The 11,663-nt window shown below is 41.0% G+C and overlaps 1 protein-coding gene across 1 annotated transcript in view; it reads right to left on the reverse strand.

The window, feature by feature from the left end:
• LOC309567460 (uncharacterized protein) overlaps positions 1-7,828 on the reverse strand; it is a 118,128-nt gene extending 110,300 nt beyond the window's left edge. The window contains exon 1 of the mRNA XM_082272849.1: positions 7,548-7,828. Coding sequence (XP_082128975.1) covers positions 7,548-7,813 — 266 coding nt within the window. The 5' untranslated portion in view covers positions 7,814-7,828. The remainder of the gene's footprint in view (positions 1-7,547) is intronic.
• Between the last annotated feature and the right edge of the window lie 3,835 nt (positions 7,829-11,663).

The following is an 11,663-nucleotide window of genomic DNA, read 5'->3' on the forward strand; positions in this document are numbered from 1 at the left end:
AACAGGGAACCATTTATGATTTTTGGGAGTAAAGGGCTTGATATGTTAATTAATAGAATCTCTTTTATTGTATTTCACTGGGAGAGTATATATATATATATATATATATATATATATATATATATATATATATATATATACATATATATATATATAAATATATTGTATTATATATCAATTAAAGATGAACTCCAACCAAAAATTATTTTGGACATTTGCACTGTAAAAAAAAGTGACCACGTTCATCTGTACCTATTCCATTCACAGAATGTCTTAAATTGTGTGAAAGGAATGCAAGATGTATTCTGAATGGAAGTGTTAAAGAGCAACCAACCTACTATGGTCAGTGTACTAGAGCCATAGTTACATGGTTACATAGTAATCCTGGTTGAAAAAAGACACAAGTCCATCTAGTTTAACCAATAAAAGGGAAAAAAATGATGCAATCCTATATACACAATCCTATACCCAAAGTTGATCCAGAGGAAGGCAAAAAACCCCAGCAAGGCATGATCCAATTTGCTTCAGCAGGGAAAGAAATTCCTTCCTGATCCCCCAAGAGGCAATTAGATATTCCCTGGATCAACTTTACCTATAAAGCCAGATCGGCTTGTTTTGGTTCTAGAAGTTTCAGTTGCGAAATCAATTGGCCGAAGTTTAAATCTGAAAGGAAGATGGGGAGAAGATGGAAGTGTCAGTGACAGCCGAGAGCACTGACACCACAACACTGGAGGGGATTGCTTAGTGGGTAAATCTACCATAATTTACTAATATGCAAGGTATAGTAGTACATTATGGCATACATTTCCCTGGGCCGTTTTTAAAATTTTGTATGACCAGGTTTAACTCTACTTTAGGTGTTATGTTTATTTCATTGAGTGATCATACACCAATATTCTGCAACATAGGAGGGTCCTCTTTTGTCAAAATAATTGAGGACAGTGGTATACAAAGCTGTCTGGGTTCATGCCACCTTCTGCAGTAAGCTTGGACCAGGTACCACAGGAGACAATATTCCCACCATTTTTCATTTGCAATGCAGTTTATTACCTCTCATCCAAGAGTTTGCGGTATGTTGCAATCTCGTTCTCTAATTTTGTCTTGGCGTCCAGCAGAGTATTATATTCGTCAGTCTGGCACTCTATCTCTGCCCTGATCTGTTCCAGTTGCTCTTCAATGGAGGTAATCTGAATCTGGATCTGGGCAATCTTTGCACAGAATTGTCCTTCTGTTTGTGCTAAATTTTCTTCAAGAGATCTTTTCTGTCAATGATAAAACAGCACAGATGAACCGCTGACCTAAAATACAAGCTGAATTTGCATATGGATAAAATGATATCTGAAATATAATTATTTGATGTGACATTTAGTAATATTTCTAATATGTGTCCCATTAAAATCATATTGCTACAATTAAAATTCATAAACAAGGGCTGCCTGTAAATAAAATATGTAATCTTTATCATTCCCACGTCCCATGCCTTGGATCTTTGCTCACTTGAATGGCGAAAACACGCCGAAGAGTCTTCAGCATCCTACACTTTTAGGAGTATCAGATGTCTGGTCAACCTCTGCACTTTGTGAATTCATCCATTGGTTCATAGGTCACCACAGGGCACAGTCTTGGCATAGGGGCCAGCATAAACACAATAGCACCCTGTGGAGAACCAGGCATCCAACACATACAAAAACATTGGATGCTGAAAATTATTCTGCAGTGGTAGCTCTTCAACAGACTGAAGATCAATAGAGCATGGCAGATAAGTAGTAAGTAAGTTAAGGAAGCCTTTGTTTTCAAGCTTTTATTCTGGTGATTTCTATAACCACTTTGCTTCCTTCTTCAAAGGCTAACAGAAGGAAATGTTTTCAAATGTTAATACACTATGATATTTCAAGGTCTCCAACAATGGTGGGAAAAACAAAAATGGTGAATATCCCCAGCATGGACACATACAACAATTACAAATATTATAGCTGTCCTAACTTTTTTCAACAAGAGGGGCTAGAGATACTTCCTTAACGCAGAAGTACAGCCTAATACCCTAAATTCTCCCCTGTAATCATTAATGTAAGCTGAGGGGCACATATACATTATAGCTGTGCTGGGCTGTGAATGAAGAATCCCATAGGAGAAGAAAGCTGGGTCTAGACATGCCTGTCTAAGAAAGACCGACAACCTTTTCAGGAAGTTAAAGACAGCTTAGCAAATTCAGATAAAGGGAAATAGCATTGTCGGTGAAGAACAGAAAGAAGTTAAATGTTTAGTTTATATAAGACTTTCTAAGCTACACAAGCAGCTAGCCAGAAAATGAATACTATCAAAGATAAAGATATTTAACATACTGTTAATAGGAAAAATTTCATTTTTGACTAGAGTTTCCCTTTAAGGTTCATTATTCTTATCTGCTGACTAAAATATGAAATTCTTTTAATTCTGTACCATGGAAAGTTGTGACTGAAGCTCAATCTCCAAGGCTTGAAGTGACTTCTTTAATTCAGAAATCTCACTCTTAGTGCTCGACGTTTCTTGTTGTACAGTAGTTATTTCCTTCTTTAAACTTTCAGTCTAGGACAGCAATGAAAATAAACAATTAAATACATTTTTCTAAAGATCGATAACCAGAGTTACATAGAAACATTCTGTACTCCCATGGGAAGCATAGTTCTTTTCTGTGTCCATTTTGTATCCTATAGTTGTCAGGACCCCAGAATATTAGATGTAACATTCAAAACCCTACCTCTTGGAGTGCCTCACTGACATAAGTGCCCCAATGTGAAAAATAGATAGACAGCTCCATTACATAATTAAGTAGCTATGTAACATGGCAGTTGAATAGCAAAATGTCCTGTAGCAATCAGACCCTCAGCTTTGCTCTGGAAAGGTCTCCACAAGGCAACACATCAGAGGTCCTGCAGTCAGTAGTTTAAGCATGTTGTATTATGCTACGTATGCTTATAATGTGCTATGCTTATAATGTGTCTACAGAAATGGTAAGCTAAGCAGGTATATTTATACTTATTTGGCCATTGTAAGATGTTTCAATGCAAACCTGCAAAGTCTTCAAGGTCTGTTTAGTATATATGTACATAAAATGTCTTAATTTGCAACTCCTTAGATCCCTAATACCCAAGCTTTGGCTTGAGTGCGCCATGTCCACTTTTAGAGTTTGCCACCTGGGCCTTAGACCCCACAGTAAGTAGTGGGAACATTTATTTTTAAAAAAGTGGTAGTTTCTAGGAGTTTCAAGTAATATGTCACCAGACTGACTCCTATAGCATATGTCCAGTCATAGCTACATCTTTCACATGTCCACTGACCATTTCCTCCAATAAGTCTGCAGTCTCTGTCAGTCTTCTATAGCATTACATATACTGATTATTATGCGTGACCCATTGGTGACAACATGAGTCACTTTTGAGGATCTCTATATCTCACGGTTGACAACCACTGCTTTAAATCACTTTAAAATAAATTGAATTAATATATAAAATATTTCTTACCATGTTCTTAAATTGCTCTTCTGCCTCCTTGCGATTCTTCTCAGCCAAAGCTTCATACTGCTCTCTGAGTTCATTCATTTTCTTTAGCAGATCATTTCCTGGAGCGGCATTCATTTCCACATTGACATCACCAACAGTTATTCCTGTTTGTCCTTTAACCTCCTACAGAATAATTAAAAATAAATGTGTTTTTTTTTTTCATTATCATTGCATCATTACAAAAACCAACAAATCTCCTTAGTATTGGTGAGACTTCTTTAGGTCTTACGTCCTCATGGTTCTTCTTAAGAAGAGCAATTTCCTCAGTAATTCCTTCAAACTGAGATTCTAGGTCAGTTTTGGACAGGGTCAGGTCATCCATTATTTTGCGTAGGCCAGCAGTATCGGCTTCTACTGATTTGCGCATAGCAAGTTCATTTTCGTACCTGACAAGAGGAACAAATGGAGCTAAATGAAATGTGTTCTAGTGTAAAATGATTAAAACTAATAGTTATTTACAACATATATTAAAGTGTTCTTATTGACCCAAAGAGAACTAGTAGCATAGTGGAAAAGAACGGAACACTGAATAGTCTTGGCTGTCAGGATAAACATTAAGCCCCCGTTCACACTGGGGCGACCTGGTCGCCTGACAGGTCTCCGTAGGTCGCCTGGCATAGAGAAGCTGTGGACTCATTCTAATAGGAGCGACACAAGTCGCTCCGACTTAGAAAAAGGGTCCGGAGCTTCTTTGGGGCGACCTGGAGCGACCTGCATTGACTTCAATGTTATGAAGTCCGTGCCGGCCGCTCCGAGGTCGCGGTGCGAGCAATGCGCCGCGACCTGTGAGGTCGCCCCGGGAAGTCGGATCGCCCCAGTGTGCTTTGGCCTTCAAGGATAATATTTATTATTAGATGAAACAACAAATTGCATGTTCTACCTCGTCAATGTGTGGACCTGTACTTTGTTGACTGTGGAGAACAGCAGACCAGCCATCATCAATTAATATATCTCTAGAAACTTTATTGCATCTGCACATTCGTTTTTTTGGGCATCACTGAAATACTGGGATGAGGACCTCTCATTTTCAGGCTGACATTATGGATCCCCTCCCTGCAATGGCAGCGCTTGCCAGGGTCACTTGAGATTTCTCAAGAATTTAAAGTAGCCTGCTTGATTTTTGGATACATTCTATGTGACCTGCCGACCAATGATTGTGCTAGATTGACATTTAATAAACTAAACTTACTTCAGCTTGAAATCATCGGCTGCCAATCTGGCATTGTCGATCTGCAAAACTACGGTATGGTTGTCATTGGAGGCTGTAATAATCTGTAAGACACAAATGAACACCATAAAAATGTGTGTACTTGTTAAAAATTATGTTACCCTAAAAGTAATTAATAATGTTTTTCTAACATGATTAGGATCACTCAATACAATAGCAGAATGTGAAGCTTTACGTATGTGCTTTAGGAGCATTTTTCCTTTTTTTTTTTTTTTTATGTACAAGCAAAAATGTTATATTGTTAAATGTACCAGTTCTCAAATGCTGTGGCTACATTCTTTTTCCTTTTACAGGCTCTTTTCCCTTTATTTTCTCTTGGTGATCTTGCCAGCAACATGCATCCTGTCCCAAGGTTGCAATGCTCACTTACTCTACTGTATCTATGGAGCAGGGCCATCTTACCGAATGGGCACGCTGGGCAGTTGCCCGGGGGCCCCACCTGCCCAGCAACCCAGCCCCAGCCAAGCATTAGTCCCATTTCCCGTGTGCATCCCACCACGGTAAGCACCTGTCGGCCCTGCGCTGCTGTCAGGCCACTTGGGCCGTGGAGGGGGAGCCCACAACTGCAGGAATGCCTGTCTGCCTCCACTGGAACAGACACACACAGGGCAGTTGTGTCTGACGACCGTCCCTGTTTGTGTTCACCGGGGCTCAGCCGCCGAAGTTGTCATTAGCCTGGCACTGCTCTACCAATAAATATCGCCTTATCGATAATTTGCATTTTTATTCTCGTGGGTGATTGTGTAGGCGGGGCCCCAGTGCACAACATTGACCGGTGCCCTTTAAAGTTCTTAAGATGGCACTGCTATGGAGAAGCATCATTGTCACTCCTAGGGCATGGCTCCAGAACACCTTGCCCACCTTACCCTCAAAAACATAGAGGGTAGGTGTTTTGTAGTCCACACAGTGGGCTGGGAATAATGTAGCTGCTAAGAATGCAGTGCAGGCATACAGCACAGGATGTTTAATGCTAACAAGATTTCTGGCAGGATCAACAGGAATATTTTTGCACTTATCAAACAGATATAGCAAAACATATTAATTTTGCATTGTATCAATGGTAAACTTTTGTAATGCACTGTTTGGCTAGTGAGATTTAATAAAGTCATCCATTTAACCAATAAGCTGTCACAATTGTGTAAGTGTGATACAAAAATTATATAATTGATTCTTTAATAAAAAAAAATATATTTCAGTTTTTAACAGTCAACTTTACCGCATTAAAATCTCAGCTCACATCACAGTTGGCGTGCTAGTTGCATAATTTCACATTTGGCTTACAGTACAATATCAACTGAAAATATGGGTAGTAGGTTATTATCATTTCCTAAATTTCAATTTAAAGCCCATCTCTAAAAAAAAAACATTTTTTTTTTAGCTTTTGATACAATCAAGATGATACTTCTATCTATGGGCCTGTTCAGGCATGTCCCATAATTTCCTGTCCTGGTAAATGGGTGACAGGAAATAAGGGTCATCTCCACTATAGGGTTACCAACAGCATATCAGTCCTTAGATGTATTGGTTTCTTTATTGCTGGCTTTTTTTCTTTAGTTACTCTTGATGGTCCTGCCAGTAACACACTTCCTGTCCTAGTTGGCTATGCTCACTCATTGTACTGTATGTTTGGAGGGGCAGCATTGTAACCCATGCTGCTATCCTGATTGGACTACATAAACCTCCACCACTACTTATCTCTATTACATAGGGAGGAGGTGTTTTATTAAAGGTGGTAAAGCTGATAACGATGTTTGAGTCAGGTTATAAAATTACAAAGACATTGAAATTCTGGCAGGATCAACAGGTATTTGCAGAAAATGTACTTAGCCTGAAAAAGATAAAAGCTAATGCAGACACTATATCTAAGGACTGGTAATCTGCAATACATTACATTTTTGTTCTTTGGTTCAGAACTCTTTTAAACCCTTCCAAGTCTATTAAAAAAAATAGTCTGCAGTCATGGTGGCAAAATATACTTTGCTATAAAGTTGTATATTGAAGAGTTGTTTAATCTGTTAAGAGAGAAATGAAAATGCTAGTTGCTTGGCTGTGTTTGGCTTCAATGTGCCCAGTTCACAGACCCAGAACAAGAAAAATTAGGCAGTGAAAAGTAGGAATTCCTCCTCTTTATAGTTTTTCAGTTGATTAACTCAAAGTATTAAAACCCATGACAGCCAAATAGATAGCATTCTTACAGGGAAAGTACAACAATGGAAACCTACATATTTCTTTAATAACATATGTAAAACACTCAACATTAGACATGAGAAGAACTGAAGAGGAAAAAAAAAAGATTCTTGTGAAATGATGTATTATTTGTAACTATATTGATAGTACTACTACAGTTAATTTACTTTATAATCCCTTTACATTCCATTAATTTTATCCTTACCAGTTTATTAAAATTAGAATTTTACTTCTATGACAAACTTACTTTAGCCTTCAAATCTTCAATGGTCTTAAAGTAAGTGGAGTAGTCTTTTCCTGGTTCTCCTTTGGTGCTACCACCTCTTTGCTTCTCCAAGAAGTCCTTAATCTTTTGTTCAAGTTCAACATTTGATGCCTCTAGCTGTCGGACTCTATCCAGGTAGGTAGCCAAGCGGTCGTTCAAGTTCTGCATCGTTTGTTTTTCATTGTTGTTGACAAGCCCTTCACCACCTCCATAACCACCACCTACACCACCACCAAAGCCTCCTGCTCCTCCAGCCCCATAACCAAAACCTGCACCTCCTTGACCAAAACCTTGACCAAAGCTACCCCCAGCAGCTTGGCCATATCCGCCACCTACTTGGCCATATCCGCCACCTACTTGGCCATATTCGCCACCTCCTTGGCCATATCCGCCACCTACTTGGCCAAATCCACCACCTACTTGGCCAAATCCACCACCTACTTGGCCAAATCCACCACCTACTTGGCCAAATCCACCACCTACTTGGCCAAATCCACCATCCATACCACAGTATCCACCAGACCCAGCACCACCATGCATGCCTCCTGAATTAGAGCTTGTGCTCATCATTTTAGAAGATTGGTAAAAAGACATGTTCAAGCAAAGGACTCCTTATTCAGATGGAAACAGAACAGCTCCGATAAGAGAGTGATATCTGAATACATTTAATTCTTTATATATGGGATCCAAGGGTGTGTCCTAGATGAATATTTATGTATTTATTTAACAAGCATTAGATGGCTTGTCAAGTTATTGCCAATGTTTTATTTTACTAGCAGTGGATAGGTTGCCAAGTTATTGCCAATGTTTATCACTTAAATCAATAATAACTAATGATCAGCTTGCATCATTCTACTTGCTGGTCTTCTCAGGCTTGTTTGTTTGCCGCGTTAGCATGATTTTTGGGTGGAGTACTGGGCATGGTCAGAACATGAACACAAACAGTGCTTTTTTTAATTGCTTCATATTTCTCAAAAAAACAGGCATATTTTTAAAGCTTTGAACCTGACAGTCACCAAACATTCACTGCAGGTGAATCCTACAGGTGCATGTTTTTTTAAAGGACAGTGATTGTTTCAAAACATGCAAAAACAGATGGCTGAGTCTGAGTTTTATCACCCCCTGGCACATCTAAATTCTAACATTACAGTTAGACAGGGTTATACACATGCCACTGCAATTTTAACTCAGGCTGTGGAGTTTAACAGGTGGCACCTCCTCAACAGCTGCCATCTACTGTTATACCGACCTCTGAAAAGGGCTTCTGTGTCACTTTTTAGATGGAGGTAAGCAATGCCACCCATGTGAAAGTGCCCCCAGGTTAATCTGTTTTATTTTGTTGGATTACAATATTGAAAAAAAATGTGTATGTAAATCTATTTTTTAGTATTAGAAGTCCAAGAGACATGCTATAGACCTGATAGGCAGCCCAATGGCTAAATGGAAAAGTATGCACAGCATGTTACCAACACTGCTGCTAGTTGCGAGGCAGTGGCAGGGCCGCCGATAGGGGGGTACGGGCAGCCCTGCTCTACTGGGCCCAAGGCCTCCTGCTCACCTGGGTGGACCTGGGGCATCCAGGGCCCCAATGATGGTCCTGCACAGAGCAGCATCTTCCTGGCAGCTCTATGCAAGGGTAGTGCTCAGAGGTGCAGAGGCAGCAGACAGTGCCGCGTAACCCCGGCACAGAGGACAGTAGGCAGCTGTCAATCACACATCTCTGTAGCTGCAATTAGGGCCCAGAAAGCTTTGTCCTTGTCTAGGTGAGTCATGGCGTCCCCCCTGCCAGTGACCCTGTCTATATTATCATTATTAGCATCACACCTTGGCTCCTCTTCCCCACCTCACCCCTGTGATAGCAGGCACACAGCTCCCTGCTATCTCCTTCATGGTAAGACTAGGTTTAGACTTGCGCCTAAACCACCACTCCTCTAAAAAGTGATCTGCATTCGGAACACTTTTCAGGGGTGTTTGACAGGTGCGATGACACCTCTTCTCTGCTTATTTTAACCCCATTATTGCTGCACAAAAGTTCTGTATTCACATGCACTGAACATAGTTACACGCCGGTTGCAGCACTTCCCCATTCACTTGAATGGGATGCGTTCAACTCAATATGAAAGATACTCTTTGCCAATATACTAAACTAGGGCTGTTGCATTTATTGTGATGTAAGGAGGGAAATCTGCTGGGCAAACATGGACATAAGGGGAACCTCTGCTGGGTACACAGGGAGTTAATGGGGACTCCGCTGGGAACACTTGGACAAAATTGAGGGGACACTGATGGGCACACATGGAGGTAAGGGGGACTCTGCTGGGCACACATGGAGGTAAGGGGGGACTCTACTGGGCACACATGGAAGTAAGGGAGGACTCTGCTGGGCACACATGGTTATAATGTGGGAAAGGTGACTTTGCATAAAACATTTTTTGGCCCATGAAAATTTGAAAAATATATGATGTAGCCCTCATACTTAAAAGTTTGAAGATCCCTGTCCTAGATGGCTGGGGTCACCTTCAGGCAAGCATGACTTTCAATCTAGATAAAGGACCCAATGACCCAACACCAGGGCACTCCCTATTCCTATACACCTAAATTAGCTAATATGTTGTATATACACCGACCAGCCATAATATTAGGACAATTAACAGGTTAAGTGTCGATTAACATTAATTATCTAGTTACATTGGCATCTGAAAGTCAGTGGGATATATTAGGCAGAAAAAAATATGCAAGTGTAAGGATCCTGCCACACGAGCGGTGCGCTCGGCGGACTCCGTTTTTCTCAGCGGGGATCACTCTGCCGATTCCCGATTAGCAGACGGGTGACAGCTCCGTCTATGCTTACTTTGCAGAGACTGAGCTGTCAGAGCCCCGCTCTCCTCTATGTAAGATCGGATGAAAATGGACTGCCTGTCTGTTTTCATCTGATCCTTTCCGATCCGATCCCCCAGCCAGATGGAAAATAGAGTTTCCATCCATCTGGATTTCATGGACTGGATCAGATGGGAGAGCAGCGGGTATCAGCATGTCTCCGCTGACATCCGCTGCTCCATAAAGGTAGATGAAGCATCCGATCAGGTTCACCTGAAAAACTGACAGGCGGACTAGATCGGAAAGCCCATGTGAAAGGGGCCTAAGGATTTTAGTGACAAGGGCCAAATTGTAATGGCTTGAGGAGAGGGTCAGATCATCTCCAAAACTGCAGCTCTTCTGAGATGTTCCTGGTTTGCAGTGGTGGTCAGACCATACTAAAACTGGTCCAAAGAAGGAAAACTGGAGACAGGGTCATGGGTGGACAGGGCTCACTGATGCATGTGGAGAGCATAGGCTGGCCTGTGTAGTCTAATTAAATGGAAGAGCTACTGTAGACCAGTCAAGGGGCCCATGCTGACTCGTGCCCATAGCCAAAAGCACCTACAATGGATAAGTGAGCATCAGAACTGGACAACGGAGCAATGGAAGAAGGTAGCCTGGTCTGATGAGTCACATTTTCTTTCACATTATGTGGATAGCCTGGTTTGTGTTCATCGCTTAACTGGGGAAGAGATGGCATCAGGATGCAATATGGGAAGAAGGCAAGCAATGACCTGTTACTAAAAGCTTGGTGCCAGATACCATAGTATACCTTCCAAGGTATAGTGGAGTCCATGCCTCAACAGGTCATAGATGCTTTGGTGGCAAAAGGGAGATCCACTCAATATTAGATGGGTGGTTATGTTAAAGTGAGTGATCATAATGAATGTTGGCTTTCCCCTTTTGTTAAGTGGTTTATTCTATGGATAAATAAACTAAACTCACACTGCAATCTACCAGATTCAATATTATTTTTTAGTAAGGTTATGTCAAACGCCAAGCATGGAAACTAGTGGTGTTTCATGCATGTGTGCATATCAGTGCTCATAGTCCAGGCCCTAGGGACTGCTGGGTATACAGTATGATGGCATGAATGTGTGCAGTATTGATGTTACCACAAAACAGCCTGTGTAAACTGGAGTGCTTCATTAAGAGATATCTGATTGGTCCTCAGCTTGTACCTAACCTAAATCTTGACCTGTTATTGGACCTTTCTATGTATGACCTGGCTTGTCTTGTGACCTGTTTTTACCTATATGTTGTTTCTCGTCCTGATCCTTGTCTCTGCTTATTGCCTACTAATACTGCACCACTGCTGTGCACCTGATCCTAAACCCCAAGGGGCACAGACAGCAAAACAGACTGTTAACCATTCCCTATGCTATCCAAAAAACCTATTACATTGGTTGTGCTCTCAACCAAACTGTCAAATCATCCAATGGCTGATGTCATAACTGATCACATGTGCAGCATCATGATAGTTGAAGAATAAACAGAGGCAAAGATGGCAGCTTCCTTGGCTGGGAATGTACGGAGGGTTTACTTCCACTTTAAGAACAAACCTACAGACCTTATCTTGTTTGTA

The sequence above is a fragment of the Pelophylax lessonae genome, assembly GCF_965119305.1.
Source record: "Pelophylax lessonae genome assembly, chromosome: 11".
In the NCBI taxonomy this organism is placed as follows: domain Eukaryota; kingdom Metazoa; phylum Chordata; class Amphibia; order Anura; family Ranidae; genus Pelophylax; species Pelophylax lessonae.